This window comes from Hyperolius riggenbachi, chromosome 3 (assembly GCF_040937935.1).
Source record: "Hyperolius riggenbachi isolate aHypRig1 chromosome 3, aHypRig1.pri, whole genome shotgun sequence".
Classification (NCBI taxonomy): Eukaryota; Metazoa; Chordata; class Amphibia; order Anura; family Hyperoliidae; genus Hyperolius; species Hyperolius riggenbachi.
The window spans coordinates 160,872,484-160,891,937 of record NC_090648.1 but is presented as its reverse complement, the minus strand read 5'-3'; the positions used below and the strand labels follow the sequence as shown (position 1 = coordinate 160,891,937).

The following is a 19,454-nucleotide window of genomic DNA, read 5'->3' as shown; positions in this document are numbered from 1 at the left end:
TGAGCCCATGATGTTTGAGCCTATATAACGTTACTTATTAAACTGACCATGTACGAGAGCCTAGTGGTGCTGATATATATATGTTGTCTATAAGTCAAAATAAATAACACTCACTTCCTCTTTGCTGTCATCATTTCCAAGATTTGAATTTATATCAGCCTCTTCTTCATCTTCTGATTCATCTGTGAGGGATAAAGGGTCAGAAACAATACTTTCCGTCATTCAGGAACTCAAAACAAGCTGTATTTTCCCACAAGCTTCTCTTGCTCTCTGTGCTGTCAACTTTCACAAAATGTATTTCTTTTTTAAGTTAGAAGTAGCAGTCATGTGACGGGACTAGCCTGAGCTTCTGGTCACTGACACCTTCATGTATCAACAACTGCTGCAGGGGGCTCCTGTGATATCTCTCATTGAAGTGAATGGTACAAGAAGTTCAGGGAAGCGACTCTGGAAATTCAGAGCAGATGGTGTCAGAGTGGTCATGTAGCTGCTATTTCTAAGTTTAAAAAATATATCTCTTTCTTTCTTTGTATTATTAATAATGAAAGTGGACTGTGCATGGGGTGTGGGGAGAACTCCAGGCAAGGTAGCTGGTCAGAAGGTCAGTTTTAAAGACCAACTCCAAGTACAAACATGCAACTAGTCTTCAGTAATTTATACATGCATAAGCAAATGAAACTACCTTGCTGAGGGCAAATTATTATTTAAAAAAAATGCATCTGGTTAGTATTCTCTCAAGCTGCAATTTCATGGAAACATACAGCTACAGCTGCTGGCTGCAGCATTTTCAAATAGCCCTGCCCCATGCCCTGTCCCCTGCCCCACCTCTTGCAATATGAATAGCTTTATGGACCTAAAAAGCCATGCAACATCAGCTCTGCCCACAGGGCCTACTATTAACGTGTTCACACCACATTTCTAAAACTCATAAAAGTGCCTTATTTAGAGATTGGAAAAGTACAGATCATGCTTAAAGGAATACTATTGATTAAAGCATTTTTTTATGCTGTATGTTAGGGCACACATTACCACAAGTGCTAGGAGCAGTTGCCTTCCTCACACAGCCCTGTCTCTCTGCTGTAAAACCCTCAGTCAGTTTTAGATACCAAGGTGTCGGGCTCTTAACCTCCCTGGCGGTAAGCCCGACACAGTGTCAGGCTAGCCGCCGCAAGGGATCACATGGCCCGGGAGGATGTTTTTAAATAAAAATTGCGCTATATTCTTCAGCTAGCACTTTGCTAGCTAATTATGTCTCCCACGTGCCTCCGGTCCCCACTGATCGTCCCCGATCACCGTCGTAATACATACCCCCCAGGGATTCCGCAATGGCGCAGCCGCAGCCTTCAGCTCCAGGTTTAGCTATGGGGAGGATTGGGACTGCGCATGACGTTGATGACGTCATGTCCGATTGTCGCCATAGAGTCGAGTGAAGCTGGATTGTGAAGCTACGGCTCTCGCGGGATCGCGGACGGGTAAATATTACTGGCGGTGATCGGGGGGATCAGAGTGGTGCCAGGGAGCTTGGGGGACATAGTTAGCTAGCAAAGTGCTAGCTTACACATATAGCACAACTTTTATTTAAAAAATCCTCCTGCAGATGCAGCCTCTAAAACAGTGTACCGCCAGGGAGACCATGTTTCTGCACAGAGGGGTTGTTATCAACTCCTCAGTGTATAGTTTAATTATCACCTTGCTGAAAAATAGTTTAATTATCACCTTGCTGAAAGAATCTTATTCAGATGGTGGTAAGGGGTTAAAGATTCCAGCAATGTGTGTGTTCCTTGTCTTCTATTCTCTGACTAATAAAGATCTGGAAAATGCCTTTGTAAACAGCATCTCTCCCTTTCATAGCAGCCTATGAAGTAGATGCAGCCTGGAACAGTCAGCCAGCCAGTCAGTCAGTCAGTCAGTCAGTCAGTCAGGAATAGTGTATACACATCTCCCTGCTTTTTATATTTCAGCAATATTACAGCTCATCTAGTTTGCTGTTACCTCCTCAGATCAGCCTCCTCCTCATGTCTCCTGCATGTTGTGACACAGTGAAGTATATTTGTGAGCTGTGTGAGGAATGAAGGATGATTTTTAAGCAGGGAAGGAGGGAGAAAGAACTGGGGGAATAAATAAAGTGCCCCTAGCACTAGTGGTAATGTGTACCCCAATGCAAAGTATTAAGAAAAGTCATTTTAATTGATAGTGTTCCTTTAAAGGACAACTGAAGTGAGAAGAATATGGAGCCCTATTTATTTTGTTGTAAACAATACCAGTTGCCTAGCAACCCTGCTGGTTTATTTTGCTGCAGTAGTGTCTGAATGACACCAGAAACAAGCATGCAGCTAATCTTGTCAGATCTGACAATAATGTCAGAAACACATGATCTGCTGCATGCTTGTTCAGGATCTATGGCTATAATAAGTATTAGAGGCAGATGATCAGCATGACAGCCAGGCAACGTGTATTGCTTAAAAAGGAAATAAATATGACAGCCTATATATCCCTCCTGATACTGTTATCCTTTAAGGCCATGTTCACATTGGCTGTTGTGTTTCCTGGAACAGCAGGAAAGCAACAGATCGGGACAGTGGTACTGCACTCCACTTAAGGACCAGGGGTGTTTTGCCTGATCTGTGCTGCGTGGACTCTCCAGCCCGCAGCACAGATCAGGATTATGCCAGGGCGATCTTACCCCCTTACCCCCTTTTTTCCCCACTAGGGGGATGTCCTGCTAGGGGGGGGTCTGATCGCCGCCGGCTTGCTGCGCTTTGCAGGGGGGGCTCTTCAAATCCCCTCTCCGCAGCGTTTTCGGCGCTCTCTTCCTTCCCGTCCCTCCCTCTCCCTCCATGGGCTGCGCAGGACGGATATCCGTCCTGCGCATTGTAGGATAGGCCTCAGCCTATCATATGCCGGTGATCCCTGGCCAATCACACAGCAGCGGCGTGCGATGTAAACAGCGGGGATTTCTTCCCCGTGTGTTTACAATTTGCCGGCGAGCCGCGATCGGCGGCTCTCTGGCTGTTCACGGAGACACCCTCCGTGAACTGACATGGAAAGACCGCTCGATCGAGCGGCCGTTTCCATAGTAAACCACTTAAGACCTGCCGACGCCTATGGGCGTTAGGCGGTCGTTAAGTGGTTAACCAGTTCACCCCCAGGGGTTTTAACTCTAACGGACCAGAGCAATTTTCACTTGTCAGTGCTCCTCCCTTTTATTCCCTAATAACTTTATTACTACTTATCACAAGAAAATGATCTATACCTGTTTTTTTTTTCACCACCAATTAGGCTTTCTGTGGGTAGTACATTTTGCTAAGAATTTTTTTATTATAAATGCGTTTTAATGGGAAAAAACAAAAAAAAAATCATTATTTCTCAGTTTTCAGCCATTATACATTTAAAATTCTCCTTTGGATAAAACAAACATATTTTATTTGCACAGTTGTCCCGATTATTAAACCGTTTAAATGATGTCCCTATCCCAATGTATGGCGACAATATACAATATATTATTTTGAAATATAGGTGTTATTTTTCTGTTCTGTTTTTTTTTTCTTCTGGCCATAATTACAAGCCCCTATATAATAAATTAAAATTAATTTCCCCCCATAAAATAAAGATTAAAAAAGCTGAGTCCCTTAGGCAACTATTTATTTATTTTAAGCTGATTTTTTTTTACAAGTGTTTTTTTTTTGGGGGGGGGGGGGGAGGGTAGGAAGTGTAATTTTATTAATTTTATTAATAGTGTGTATGTACTTGTATATGTATGTACTTTGTATCTGTAATATACTTTTTGGCCACAAGATGGCGCTAGTGAACAGTCTCCCGTATAGGAAGTGATCACTTTTTTTTTTTTTACACTTTATTCAACTGTTACAGTTTCCTGTTTTTGTGAAAGGAGGTGGCCGCTGTTCGCGGTCACGTCCATTCACTCCAGGCAGTGCGATTGGGTAGAGGACCGCTCGGTCCTCTTCCCCAATCACCCAGCACGGGAACCCGACGGAAACGGCGGCGGTAGCGGCGTGCACACATGCGGAGCGGCGGCGAGAACACGCGACGTATTAAAACGTCATGTTGCCATTAACAGGAAAAAGCATGACGTTTTAATACGTTAGTTTGCCGTTAAATGGTTAAAAGGTATAGTGAAGCATACAGTCAATGAAAAGCATGCTTCACCGTTACTGTTAATGCAAGCGTTTAGCAGTAATACACTGCATGCAGTGAGTTACAATGTCACAACTAGTTATACCGTAACGCTCCTGCCCCACTCTGAATGTCACGTAGGAGGTGCATTGCTGTGTGGTAAACCGCATTACAAAGCAGCTGTTACACCACACCACAATGCACCATTGTGAATGTGGCCTTTACCTCTAGATTGTTAAAGCTTTCTTTTTTCTATTATTACCTTCTTGGGAGTATATTTGTGTTGTGGTGGAGGGCTGTTTTTTTCCAGGCACAGAGTAGACATAGGAGCTGTTGATGCAGGAGAGTGGCAATGTACACTTTGGACAGCACTTTCTTAAAACCTGGATTGCAGCACTAACTAGAGAGTCCAGGTTTTTCAACTGCAGACATTCCTAGAAAGAGAGAGATAAAATACAGCAGTGTTAAATATGAATAAGGAAATCAATAACACATAAAATATTGTGTCATGAACTGAATCCCTCTAGCTGTTTATGACCCACATTCTACACTGACTTGGAAGAGATATTCATCACACAAGTTTCTAAAGCAAATACTGAATTACTGTTTGTTGTCTGTCCTCCGGCTCTTAATAAATGAAATATGGACATGGTACCAGGTTTCATTGCAGGACTTTGGTTCTTGACATTAAATAGAAAATGGATAATGTTTTCAATGATTATAGTTAAACTTCCTTTAGGCTGCTTACACACCAAGACGTTACAGGCACACGTTAGTGCACCTGTAACGCTCCCCCAACGCACAGCAATGTAACACAAGTGGGCTGTTCACACAGCCCACGTTGCGTTACATGTAACGCTGCACGTTCTGTGCAAAGTGCAGCATGCTACGGCGTCGGAGCGGCTATAGCCGCGTTAGACTGTTTGCACATGCGCAGTGGGGGGCGGAGAGGAGGCGGGGAGAGCCAGCTACAGTAGCCGCGCACATGGCTACTTAATATTCACTGCACTGGCGGGCGCTGATTGGCCGGCGGGACCACGTGATGCGGAGTGTCTCGCTCCGCATCACGTGGTCCTGCTGGCCAATCAGCGCCACTCTGGGAGACATTATAGGACTCGAGCCGCCTAACGCGGCTCACTCTACCGTCGGCTCTTGCAGCACCATACGTTGTGTTAGGTGCACGTTATGCGACCTTAACGTGCCACCTAATGCAACGTCTTGGTGTGCAAGAAGCCTTAAAGTTGTGTCTACACGAGGGCAGTCATGTTTATCCATTGTCGGGCACTGCTCCTTGCTTCACTGTAATACAATGGTTGGGGGGTGGGGGCAGTGGCGTAGCAATAGTGGGTGCAGAGGTAGCGACCGCATCGGGGCCCCTGGGCCAGAGGGGCCCCGTGGGGCCCACTCTCGACCACAGAATTAGCTCTCTATTGGTCCTGTGCTGGTAATAATCACTTCTATAGATGCTTTTATTAGTAGTAATCATTAACAAACTGTTCCCCATCCCCTTCTTGCACTTCTGACACTGTGGTTTTCTTTGGCAGGTTTTGGTGCGCCATATCAATTGTTATGTATATAGTGCTTGGGGGGGCCCAATGTAAACCTTGCATCGGGGCCCATAGCTCCTTAGCTACGCCACTGGGTGGGGGGGGGGGGGCTTTTTCTCGCAAAGCTTGACTGACTTGTGAGGGGACTGAGTTACTGAACACTGTTCACTCTTGATATCTTAATTTAACAGCTGGTGTTGCTCAATAAGCAAAGGCAATTGGCAAGCAACTATTTAGCAAGGACGAGGGGGGAGGTAAAAAGGAGCCCAGAGGTATATAAAATTAGATTAAAAACATCTAAAAGTGGAAGAAGGAGAAAACTTCATATAGAAATTAAATTTATTATGCCCTGACAATGTGTCTTGTGTGTCTGAGCCCACTGCCTCAGGCCAAATAGTGAAATAGTGCCACTAAAAAATAGCCGAGCAGGGAGTGCTTCTCAATCTGAAGTTGTCTTTATTGAGGTAAGCTACCGCTAGGGATGAGCTCCAGATGAAATATGAATGAGTTTCATTCAAATTTCTTCTTCCTAATTAGTGCAGCTGAGTGGGTGTGTGCAAGGGGGGGAGGTTAACAGCCGTCTTCTTTAACCCATCCCACGGCGCGTCCCTCCAGGTTGAAAGAGGAAGTGTAGTAGTCACGTGACGCGGCTTGGAACGTAGCGTGGGACACGCCATGGGACGAGTTAAAGAAGAAGGCTGCTGGGTATGTTTAACCGCGTCACCCATTATCTGCATGCTGTCTGTGTATTCTACCCATTTGCCTTACACTCCCACTTCCCCCCACATCTAAAACACATATTGATGAATGAATTAGTTTCTCCCTTAATTGGTCTTAGACAAAGGAAATATGACATGGATAGGGACATAGGGCTATGATATTCTTATCTTTTATTTATAAAGTGCTAACATATTCCCTGGTAGGGATTCGATTGTGAGCTCCTGTAAGGAAGGGTAATGACATGACTATGTCGTCTATAGAATGCTGTAGAAAATGTAAGTACTATAAGGGCATCATAATACAATTTTATATGTATTATTTACACAGATCTCTACATTACGCAAAAACAGCAGAAAAGAGAAGAGGAACGGAAGGTTTTGGTTCCCAAAGGAGGACTGCCTTTCCAACAACTGGGAGCTAATGATTAATTGTGACACCGAAGTGAAAAAGGTTTAGACAAAGCAAGCGACAGGTTACAGCTTACAGTAAAATACAAGCAGACCAGAAACACAAACGAGATAAAGTGGAAGGACACAGACAGAGGAAAAGAACATTTTTTTTAGTTCAGCGAACATGACGAGCTCTGGAAATTGTTATTTTGACTTCATAAAAATGCTAGTTTCTTGGCTGTAATGCTGATGATTTTGCTATAATGTTTTATTATCACACCCCTGGTACAAGTAAACAGATTGGGAAAGTCAGAATACCGTATCTACATACTTGGCCTAGGTGAGTGATTTAGAAACTATTACAGCCAGAAGCTCTTCAGCAGTCAAGCAGGTAGCAATTTTGGAAGGCTACATGGCAGCTTTGGCAGTTCCATAATGACAGAAGCACTTTGAATAATTGTGTATATTTATGAAATGATGTGCTGCTTTTGCAGAGAAGCTGGTGCTGCTCTACTAAAATTACAAGCAACCTTAATGCCCCAATTCTCATCAGCGATGCTCATTATGTCCCAAATCAGCCCAACTAAATATCAGACAAACTCTCCCCATGCCACCCTGTGCAGCAACGGGTAGTAAAAACACACAGACAAAACATATCTTTATTCTTTGATGATCTCTCTAGGCTCACTAAGCTTAGGCTAGTGCAGTCTTGTGTCTTCATAATGAAGGGAAAAAAATGAAAGAAAATAATTTAACCTTCTTGGCGGTAACCCCGACCTACACACAGGGTAGCCACCGCAGAGAATTTCTCTGCCCCATGAGGAATTTTTTGAATAAAAATTGTTGTAAACTTAGTACCCAGCACTTGGCTAGCTACCATTGTCCCCCAAGTCCCTCCACTTTTTTATGATCGCCGCCGTTATACGTAAACCCCCCCCCCCGGTGATGGCGCAGCCTCTCCAATCGGCTCCAGGCTTTGCTATGGGGAGGGTCGGAATTGCGCATAATGTCATGACGTCATGTCCGATCGTCGCCATAGCGACGACTAAAGGTCATTGGGGAGGCTGCAGCTCTCGCAGGATCGCGGCTAGGTAACGTATAGCGGCAGTGATCGGGTGGATCATAAGGGTGCAGGGAGATTTGGGGGACAACGGTAGCTAGCCTAGTGCTAGCTACAAAGGCTAAAACAACTTGAATTAAATCCCTCCCGCGGACGCAGCCTCTGAAACTGTTTACCGCCAGGAGGGTTAAGGTGAAATGAGCCTTGGGCAAAAATGAACGTGGTGCCTCTTATATTTTAGTACTGATAGTAAAATCGTTGTGACCTTCACATCTCCAGCATATCTAACTAGCAACAGGTTCAGCAGCCAAAAGCTCTCTCCAGAACAATGAAAAATGTTGGGACATTTTCCTTGTGGATACAGGGACACTCATGTGCAGGAGCAACCTGTCCCTTCTACTAGTGACAATGCCTTCGGTTGTAAATGTATAACTTATGCTGGGAATACACCATACAGTTTTCAGCAGATAGATGGCTCGATAGATAATTTCCGACACGTCCAATTTTATTTTCGATCGTTTTTCTGATCGATTTCTTATAGAAGCGAATAGAAATTATTAAGAAAATTGATTGAAAATAAGATCGGACAGTAAATCAACTGAAAAATCTCATTGTATATTCCCAGCATTAGACCATTTTTGAGATAAGAAAGATAAGGCCCCGTTCACACTTGCGGTTTAGTAAAAACCGCACCGGATGTCCGGACCGCACCGTATCCGGACCGGACCTGATCCGTACGGTTCCTATCCGGATCCGGTCCGGATCCGGTCCGTTTGCATCCGGTTTCCGTGCGGTGTGAACACGGTTGCGGTCCGGATAAGGTTTCTTAAGGAGATAACATCCTTTTATTACCTGGGGTCTGGGAGGTCAGCAGAGGGGTCTGGGGTCATTGTTGGAGACAGGTGGACGTGTGGAGACCATCCGTGGATACAGAGACTGCAGTTGGGACCATGGATCCAGGCATTTTTTACTCGTAAACCTGGGAATTCTCTCTGTTGTTCGCCTCCTTCAGACATATCAGACATGTTGCTGGCAAAAAGAGCTCCAGCATGAAATCGCTGCTGCCCCACTCTTCGCTGGGCCCATGTGGTCCCCATCCAAAATGCATAGGAAGTGGGGTAGAACGTCCGGTTTTTGTAGCCAGTGTGTTGTGCGCTCTCCGGCTCTCATTGCTTTGTATTGGCCGGATGGTGCAGTCCGGCTCCGCTCCGGATACGGCTGCCGGAGGAGCCGGACCAAAAAATAGCGCATGTTGGAACGGACGCCGGAGTCCGGATCCGGCCCGGAACCGGTCCGGCTCCGGTCCGGCAGAGCGGACGCATGTGAACGGACGCATAGGCTTTCATTGCCATGCCGTGCGTCCGTTCCGTCCGTTCTGAAAGCGGTCCGGCTCCGGCACGGCGATTCCGGACGGCCACCGCTAATGTGAACCGGGCCTAAGCATTTTAACCTCCCTGGCGGTAAGCCCGTGCTGAGCACGGGCTATGCCGCCGGGAGGCACCGCTCAGGCCCCGCTGGGCCGATTTGCATAATTTTTTTTTTGCTGCACGCAGCTAGCACTTTGCTAGCTGCGTGCAGTGCCCGATCGCCGCCGCTACCCGCCGATCCGCCGCTATACGCGTCGCCGCAGCCGCCCCCCCCCCCCCTAGACCCCGTGCGCTGCCTGGCCAATCCGTGGGGTGGATCGGAGTCCCCTTTGACGTCACGATGTCGATGACGTCGGTGACGGGGCAACGGGGGAAGCCCTCCAGGAGATCCCGTTCTTTTTTTTTTTTTAAAACGTATTTGCTGCCCCCTGGCGGATTTTGACAAACCGCCAGGAGGGTTAAGACAACACTGTCATTCCTCCAGTTCAGTCCCTGTCATACCCCTAGTCACGTATGACTGTCACATGCCAAATGTAGGATAAACTTAAAGAGCAATCGTAACCAAAAATTGAACTTCATCCCAATCAGTAGCTGTTACTCCTTTCCCATGAGAAATCTATGCCTTTTCTCAAATGGATCATCAGGAGGCTCTGTATGGCTGATTTTGTGGTGAAACCCCTCCCACAGTGTAATGTCTGCACCTCACAGCCCTGAGGTCCTAACATCACACTGTGGGAGCCTTGTTGCATTGTGGGAAATAACAGCTTCCAAAAATGCAAGCAGCATTTCCTTCCAGTTACATCACCTGCTAGCAGTAAAAATGTCACCATGTTATAAATGTCAGACTGTAAATAAGGGATGGGAAAGATTTTGCAATGAGCAAACACTGACTAACTGATTTATACAGGAGTATTGTAAAAATTAAGCAGTTTTTTATTACATTTTTTTCACTGGAGTTCCTCTTTAACCTTCTTGGCGGTAACCCCGAACGTAGTTCGGGGTAAGCCGCCGGAGGGTGCCGCTCAGGCCCTGCTGGGCCGATTTGTTTAATTTTTTTTTTGCTGGACGCAGCTAGCACTTTGCTAGCTGCACCAGCACCCCGATCGCCGCCGCCGCGCGCCCGATCGCCGCTATACGGTGCGGCGTGCGCCCCCCCCCCAGACCCCGTGCGCTGCCTGGCCAATCAGGGGTGGCCCGGGACTCCCAATGACGACCCGACGTCGGTGACATCATCCCGCCCGTCGCCATGGTGACGGGGGAAGCCCTCCAGGAAATCCCGTTCTTTGAACGGGATTTCCTGATCGGAGATCGCCGAAGGTGATCGAAGAGGGCGGGGGGATGCCGCTGAGCAGCGGCTATCATGTAGCGAGCCCTGGGCTCGCTACATGATATAGAAATTTTTTTTTTTTTTAAAAACTGCCGCGCTGCCTCCTGGCGTATTTTTTTATACCGCCAGGAGGGTTAAGTGATAATCTAAGGATAAGACAGTGATGATAAGCATTTCATTAAATGTAAAGCAAATCTCAAGTGAAAATACATTTATGAGATAAATGATTGTATCAATAGTCCTACTTCTAAATAGATGAGATCCTGATGAGATGAATGTATCTATAGTCCTATTTCTAAATAGATGAAAAACTGATGAGATGAATGCATCTATAATCCTACTTCTAAATAGGACTTTTCTGGACAATCACAGACTTTTTTATGTTAAAATCTATCCTTAAACATTTACCTGTCACGGATTCAAGCTTTTAAACTGTTGATCATCTCACATCCTGAGGCCTGGAACCCACTAGAGTGTTTTTTGAGAGTTTAGTGGGCGCTTTGAATCGCTAGCGATTTCCCTAAACGCTCTGCCAATGTAAATGGATGGGAATGATTCCACTAGAGTGATTGAAATTAAGCAAATCGCAATCACAGGACATGCAGCATTTTGGGAGCGTTTCCATTCTAATGAATTGTATAGGAGCAGGAAAACTGCTCCCCAAATCGCTTGCAAAACGGTATCACAAATCGCTAAAGATTGAGCACTTTGCGCTTTCTAGTGGGTTCCAAGCCAGACTTGGGGCCATACGCAATTCACTTTTTCTCCTAAGTTTTCTCCAAGGAGATAATTTTTCATCTTCTGTTTAAAATCTCCTTTCAGCACTCTGGAAATGTTAAGAACCAACAAGTGGGAAAAAATACAGTCAAAATTATTCAGAGTAATTTCTTGCTTGCTGGGGGAATAAAATGCATTTTTTGATAAGGTATGAAAATATAACTTAGGAAAAAAGGTGAATTGCATATGGCCAACATTGTGAACTGTTCAACTTGTCCCCTCATCCCTGCACGTGAATGTGTTTTTCTGAGCTACAAAAAGTTTTACAACCCTAATTAGTTATTAGTGAAAACTATGCCCCCAGGTCCGCTGAAGTCAGACTGCAGAGAAACTGCCATTTAGAAGTCCTGTATTTTTAACCTTTACTGGCCTGTATGCAATTAACTCTTTCACCTGAGTTTATCTTCTAGGAGAAAATGTTAATTGTCTCTTTGAACTAACTTTTCAGCATTTTACAATTAAAAAAAAAACCAACAGCTTGTGAAAAAATGCTATCAAATTTATTTTGAGTAATTTCTTGCTTGCTGGTGGCTTAAAAGGCATTTTATGACAAGGTGTAAAAATATCACGTAGGAGAAAACTCAGGAGAAAAGGTGATTTGCATATGGGCCACTAGCCCAGCGTTTTTCAACCAGTGTAGTGTGCCACGGAACGTTGCCTGGTGTGCCGTCCTCTTATCCCCCTCTCGCCCGTCCCCGCGGCCGCCGCTGTTATTACCTTAGCAGCGGCCGCTCTCCCCTCTCCAGCGCATGTATTTATTCTAGCAGCGTATCTCCCGGCTGCTCTGTATGTGATGCGCAGGAGGCAGGGCTCGGTTACCATAGTAACGGCGATACATATCGCCGTTACAGGAAGCCGCTGCCCTGCTTCCTTCTGCATCACACAGAGCAGCCGGAGATACGCTGCTTGAATATACACGCGCCGGAGAGGGGAGAGCGGCAGCTGTTAAGGTAATAACAGCGGCGTGGACGGGCGGGGGGCACTATACTGGCTATCCTGGGGCACTAAACTGGCTATACTGGGGCACTATACTGGCTATACTGGGGCACTATACTGGGTATACTGGGGCACTATTCTGGGGCACTATACTAGCTATTCTGGGGCACTATACTGGGGCACTATTCTGGCTATACTGGGGCACTATACTGGGGCACTATACTAGCTATACTGGGGCACTATACTAGCTATACTGGGGGGCTATACTGGGGCACTATACTGGGGCACTATACTGGCTATACTGGGGCACTATACTGGCTATACTGGGGCACTATACTGGCTATACTGGGGCACTATACTGGGGTACTATACTGGCTATACTGGGGCACTATACTAGCTATACTGGGGGGCTATACTGGGGCACTATACTGGGGCACTATACTAGCTATACTGGGGGACTATACTGGAGCACTATACTGGGGCACTATACTGGCTATACTGCTATACTGGGGCACTATACTAGCTATACTGGGGCACTATACTGGCTATACTGGGGCACTATACTGGCTATACTGGGGCACTATACTGGGGCACTATACTGGCTATACTGGGGCACTATACTAGCTATACTGGGGGGCTATACTGGGGCACTATACTGGGGCACTATACTGGGGCACTATACTAGCTATACTGGGGGGCTATACTGGGGCACTATACTGGCTATACTGGGGCACTATACTGGCTATACTGGGGCACTATACTGGCTATACTGGGGCACTATACTGGCTATACTGGGGCACTATACTAGCTATACTGGGGCACTATTCTGGCTATAATGGGGCACTATACTGGCTATACTGGGGCACTATACGGGGGCACTATACTAGCTACACTGAGGCAACTAAACTCCCTACACTGGGGCAACTATGCTAGCTATGCAGCCGCACCCCAGCCCCCCCCCCCCCCATAGCCTGCTGTGCACGGCACTGTCCACTAGGTCGCGCAAACAACCGGGGGCCGAATCACCCCCCCCCCCCCCCCGCCGTTCCCCGGAGAAAAATTTTGTCAGACATTGTTCCCTGGGCCGGAAAAGGTTGGGAACCACTGCACTATCCCATATGTATATCACTTCTTTTACCTTAATATTCTCCTATGTGATATTTTCACAACTTGTAATTAAAATATTAAAATGCCTTTTAAACGACCAGCAAGAAAACAAATACTCGAAATAATTTTGATAGGACTTTTTCACCTACATTCTGGTGCTTTTTCCATTGCAAAGTGCTAAAAAGTTATTTTAAATCAAAAACAGAAAAAGTATCTCCTAGGAGAAAATAAAGGAGAAAAAGTGAACTGCATTTGGTCCACTGACCAATATGCAATTTAATTTTTCTACTTAGTCTTCTCCTACGTGATATTTTTAAAATTGTCAATGAAATGCCTTTTCAACCACCAGCAAGCATGAAAAAACTCAAAATAATTTTGATTTCACTTTTCCACCAACTTTTAGGTACTTTTTCAGTCATAAAATGCTTAAACGTTATTTTAAACAGAAGATGAAAATGATCTCCTTGATGATAACTCAGGAGAAAAAGTGGATTGCATATGGGCCATTGTGTGTAAAATGCATCACACCCTAGATCTAGATAGGATTGGGACTATATAAACTGTACAGATGTTTATCTCATTTTGTTACTTCATATACTCTTTCAGTGATTTCTCCTCTCTAAAGAAAACAAAGTCATGTTTCAAATTCTCATAACTACAATTAGCTTAGCAAAGACATCAAGTTAAAGTCGACCTATTCTGAAAAATTATAAAAGCTGCCGTTGTTGAAAAATGTCCAAGGGCTCATGTGTATGAGAAGTTTTACTTTGGATGAGCCATGTTTGCATAAATCGAGTACAACCATCATACACATGCAGCACAACTAAGTAATGAACACAGTGTTTGGTATATTGGAGTTGCATTGTGTTTGTGTAGCATTCTGAGTGCAGAGATATTTGAATGTTGGTCACCTTGATGTCATGAATTGCAGATCCTTTGGTTTAAATTCTTTTTGAGCTACCAAAAATTAATATGCATATAAATATGAAGTGACTCCACTCTACCGAAACTGCTAAAAGACCTGCATTGTATTCTTGTGGCAGGTGTATGATTAAGAAACTACTGAAGCCAGAAGATCAGCATGACAGCAAGGCTATTAGTATTCTAGAATGAGGTTAGCAATGGCAGCTTTATTAATCTCCAAGCATAGTTTCGCTTTAATGTGCAGTTTCAAGTCAGCATTAATGGATCTGAGCCAGTAGCAATTTGGTAATCATAGAGGGGCCTAGTCAATATTAGATTAATTGGTACAACACATTTATTTTTACTATATTGCTATAGGGCTTAGCTGAGTATCACTTGCTGAACTTGCTAGACCCTGTCAGAATTAGCTGACAAGCACTAATTGTGAGAAAATTGTGTTTGCATTAATGAATAGTAATAATGAAAGTCTCTGTAATCTGCACTACCATTTAATACAAGGTCTATTACTACAAGTTATATATGTTCCAGGTTTATCTCCTCTGCACTGCCATTATAGCAAACGTTCTGCCTGAGACAGGTGCTCAGCTGAGAAAGCAGTTCTATCAGGATTTGGAGTTCGCTTTGAGAGAGGTGCTTAGATGAAATAAAAGGGTGATCACCTTAGTCTAAAAGTTGTTCTTCTCTAGAAACACAAAGCTGTGATAGACTGACAAAAAAAAGGTATTGGGTTTTTGTGCTGTGAACAAAGTAGACTTGTGTGTGTTTTCTGCTGTTTTTGGCTTGGGACAAACAGTAGGTTTGCTCCCAGTAAATACAATTCTGACATCTAATTAGCAGTAATTTGTTGAGGTTAATGTGTTGTTTCTTTGTACATTTTGTAAACTGTGCAACTAATGCACTGGTGTTTGTGAAACTAGCACACATACACACACTCACACTAACATTAAGCCCTCCCATTCCTCCAACCCATAGGTGAGAAGGGTGATGCTACTATATCAAAGGATTTGAAAACCTTGTAAAAAGATATAATAAATGCTTAAATAAAGGAGGTGATAATACTATTTAGAGAAATAATCAGAAGATACAGTTCAAAAACTGGTTGTGATGAAGCAGACATTTAATATCATCAGTGCAATCTGCAAATAAGAGATGTACTGTATGTGCTGAATCTCTGTAATATTCTCCTTTCTATAATCCCCCGAGTTTGACATTTTTCTTTATGATATAAATCAAATACGAAACACCTGCAAACACAAAGCTAAAAGGAGAAAAAACTGGAAATACAGAGTGGAAGTGTCTGGATGTCAAATGGTAAAAAATGCAGCCAATGAAAAGGTCAATGTATTAAAAAACTAGAACATCTCCTTGAGCCATGTTAACAGAGTGCACTGTAGTGTCTCCACTGCCCTTTCCAGTTACCTGTGCTGTAGAATAGAGGATCTCCATTCCTCTGGCTTGAATGAAGGCTTCCCTTCCAGAACGCACATTGGTGATATGTTTAAGGCAACGCAGTAGGCCTCTGCGGATCGGGACATAGGCATGGGAAGAATCACTGATGTGCCAGTCCTGGTAAAAATGCAGCAAACCGCACACATAACCTCTGTTTACAGCTCTTCTTACATTTGATTCTAAAGAGAAAGCAAAAAGTAATGGGTAAGTATTGTGATGTTATTTTACAGAGAATTAGATCAGGTGCAATTATATTGTATATAATGAATCTATATTAGAGGACATGTTGGAGATTAATCAATTATCAGATTCCTATATTCAGATCATGTACTGTCAGAACTCATGGTTTTCAGGGTGGATAATTTGCCACTCCAATTAAATGTAAGAGTGACTGAATCCTCTTCATGGAGAACATATGCCAAAGGTTCATGCAAAGTATGGCATCTCCTTGTAGGCACTTTTAACAGTCACTAACTGGAGACAACAGATTTTTACTGATGCCGTGTAGAAGTTGCTTGGCATTGAAAGATACTTTTAGCAGGTTCTGACTGATGTTGACAACTGTTAAATGGTGATTTACGGACATTGCTTGGCATTGATTGATGCTGCAAAGCAAAGACCACAGAGCTGCTGCTTAAGGGGGGCAAGGGCTACACCTGAAAGAAAGGGCATTGGAAGGATGCTCATAGTGGGGCTATATATAAAAGAGCCCTGGCTCTGTAATTCATTGTCTGCAACCAATAGTTTCAAATCGAGAAAAGAAACATTAGTGGCACTAATCTCAGAGGTGAACTGCATATTGTTTGTATTGCAATTCAAATAGTTCATGAATTCTGCAAACTGCTGAACCGTCCTCGACCACACCACTGCCACATATCTTGACCATTGTCCTCTGATATGGATTGGAGCATATGGCAGACTTCTCCCACGCCCCCAGAAAGAGGTTTGCATAGAAGCATGTCACCAGGGTCCCCATGGCTGTCACTACAACCTGGTGGTACCAGTAACCGTCAAACAAGTATGCATTGTGTGTAAGCACAAATGTAAGGCATTTGCGCAGGTAATCAATGTATACCACATCTTTGTTCGTGCATGGAAGGAATTCTCTGACAGCAGAAACCCCAAAGCTGCGTGGGATCTGGCTTTACAGACTGACCACATCAATCATGGCTGTAGACGGGAACCCAGGTGGTATGCTCCAGCATTTATAACACCCCTAAAGTACAACGGGACACCTTTCAAGAGGAGACGCAGGAGATGGTCAAGATATCCGGATAATCTCTTTGTAAGAGATCCACAACCAGACACTAAATCTCCCATTAAAATGAACCCCTTACCTCCCCCACTCTGCCATAGTTACCAAAACAAAACATTTGTATATAAAAAAAATGACATAAAAATACATAGATAGTTACCTTGGAGGCTTTTTTCACATGTATGTCATGAAGCTATATTACTGTTATTCTTGCAAGTAAGGGATTGTAATTAGTGATTAGTGCAAAACTGAAAAAAATACACCTTTTTTTCCAAATAAAATATTGTCGCCATACATTGTACTAGGGACACAATTTAAATGTTGTAATCACTGGGACAAATGGGCAAATAAAATGTGTGGTTTTTATACACAGTAGCACGTTTTATTTTAGAACTATAATGACCGATATCTAAAAAATAATGATTTTTTTTCATTTTTTTTCTAATTATTCCTGTTAAAATGCATTTAGAATAAAGAAATTCATAGCAAATTGTACAACACAAAAAAAAGCTTAATTGGTGGCAAAAAAGCTAGATTTATAGATACTTTTATTGTGATAAGTAGAGATAAAGTTATTGGCGAATCAAGGGAGAAGTGCTGAAATGTGGAAATTGCTCTGGTCCATAAGGGGAAAAACTTCTTAGTGGTGAACTGGTTAAATTAAGGGACCATCAGGAAACCTCATAGGGAATAGATTCCCAATCAAAGCACCGTCTACAGCACAAATGATTGGTTGGAGTTTACTACACTATAAAGTTTAAGAGGGTAAAATCGCAGGAACCCTTTTACAATAGTGTAAGTATACCTCTTATCCAGAGAAAATTGCAGAATGCTAATCACTGTAAAATCACAGGGGAAAAAATGCATTGTATAAAAATAATAAAAAAAAATTTAATTGCATGTGTGATTGCATTTTCTGGTTTGCAGTATAAAACTGCCATAAGGCCTGGAACCCACTGAAAACCGCAAACGCAAAACGCAACCGCTAGCGTTTTGTCTGAGCGGTTTGCAAGCGGATTCATGCACGTTTTTGGTCGTGTTTTGCAACATTGTATTTTTTTCCCCAGCGGGTGCCTAGCGTTTTGCGTTTTGCGTTTTTATCCTGATTGGTCCTGTGAATTATTTTTCATTTTGTTACAGTGTGCTGAACCGCAAAACGCTAGCAAAACCGCTCAGTTTAGGTTTTGCTGAGCGTTTCCGCTAGCGGTTCAATACTTTACATTGAAGCGCTAACGCTCCCAAAATGCTGCATGTCCTGCGTTTGCGTTTCTGAGAAACGCAAACGCTCCTGTGGAAGTTGCCCCATCCATTAACATTAGCCCAGCGTTTTGGCAAACTGCTAGCGTATCGCAGTGCTGCCAAAACGCTGCCAAAAGCGCTCCTGTGGGTTCCAGCCCTAATAGAGAGTTCAACTTTCTTTCATCTTGGTTGGAATGGGGACAGAAGGTGCATCTGAGTGGCCTAATTCCAAGTTGCATATGATTTGCATTATATGTGCATGGAAGCAAAAAAAAAAAATCAGCATTTGATTGGCTTATCTGATTACAACATATCAGCGCAGATGGCTGGAAGTGTAACAAAATCAATTGAAGGCCCCTTTCACACAGGCAACTGTCTGTGTGAATTCACCTCCTGTCTGCTACATTCCTACACTGGCCAGGTGCTTGCTAGCGTTCAGTATCGGCATTGTAAAGGCACCTCCCATGGTGTCACATCTGAGAGCGGCTGCAGCCCAGCTCAGACTCGACATGTTGCAGGGTAACACCATCCAGGGTTGCCACCTCATCCCTTTAAAGGGACTCTGAGCACCTCTCATGGGCATGCCTTTAAGCCGGACGACTTCCAACAAAGTCGTGCTATGACCCCTCTGAAGGAGCCTCTTGCAATGGCCATGCATGTCACTTCCTCTTCCTGCTAATACATCAGAAAAGAAAAGCCATCCATACAGCAAATAAATATATATAATCAATAAAACAAATATCTCAATATATAAATGCTTATTATTATTTAATGGAGAACGATCATATAAAAACAATTAAAAACATACAGTACAGCACATGAGGACGTGAAAGAAGAAGAAACTTCCTCTTCCTGCTTCATTCAGTGATGCACTTCTCTAACAAAGAAGACGGGGTGACCCGGAAGTTATAACATAGCCAAGATGGCAGGCATGATTTTTAAGTTGAAATCAAACAAAAACTGTTTGGTGTAGAACAGCAATTCAGGCATCAAATGAAAGAGGAGAGCACAAGCTACAGAAATGTATGCATCATTAAGTCCTTTGCAGTACTGGTCGGAGTCTTAAAGTCATACCCATGAGATGTGCTTGGAGTGAGTCCCTTTAAAAACCAGCACATATGAAGTATACATGCCTTGTGGCTAGTTAGATGCAGTTTAGGCACTGATTATGTGTGAGCAGCCCCATAACCTGTATAAATTAGATGTGCCAGTATTTAGTATTT

The 19,454-nt window shown here is 43.8% G+C and overlaps 1 protein-coding gene across 3 annotated transcripts in view; it reads right to left on the bottom strand.

The window, feature by feature from the left end:
- The window catches only part of AGBL1 (AGBL carboxypeptidase 1), an 830,430-nt gene that overhangs the window by 651,144 nt on the left and 159,832 nt on the right, over positions 1-19,454 (bottom strand). For all 3 annotated transcript variants that reach the window (XM_068275162.1, XM_068275160.1, XM_068275161.1), the window contains exons 7-9: positions 15,708-15,916; positions 4,397-4,568; positions 115-182 (exon numbers count right to left, since the gene is read on the bottom strand). In XM_068275162.1, the coding sequence (XP_068131263.1) occupies positions 115-182; positions 4,397-4,568; positions 15,708-15,916 (449 nt within the window). The remainder of the gene's footprint in view (positions 1-114; positions 183-4,396; positions 4,569-15,707; positions 15,917-19,454) is intronic.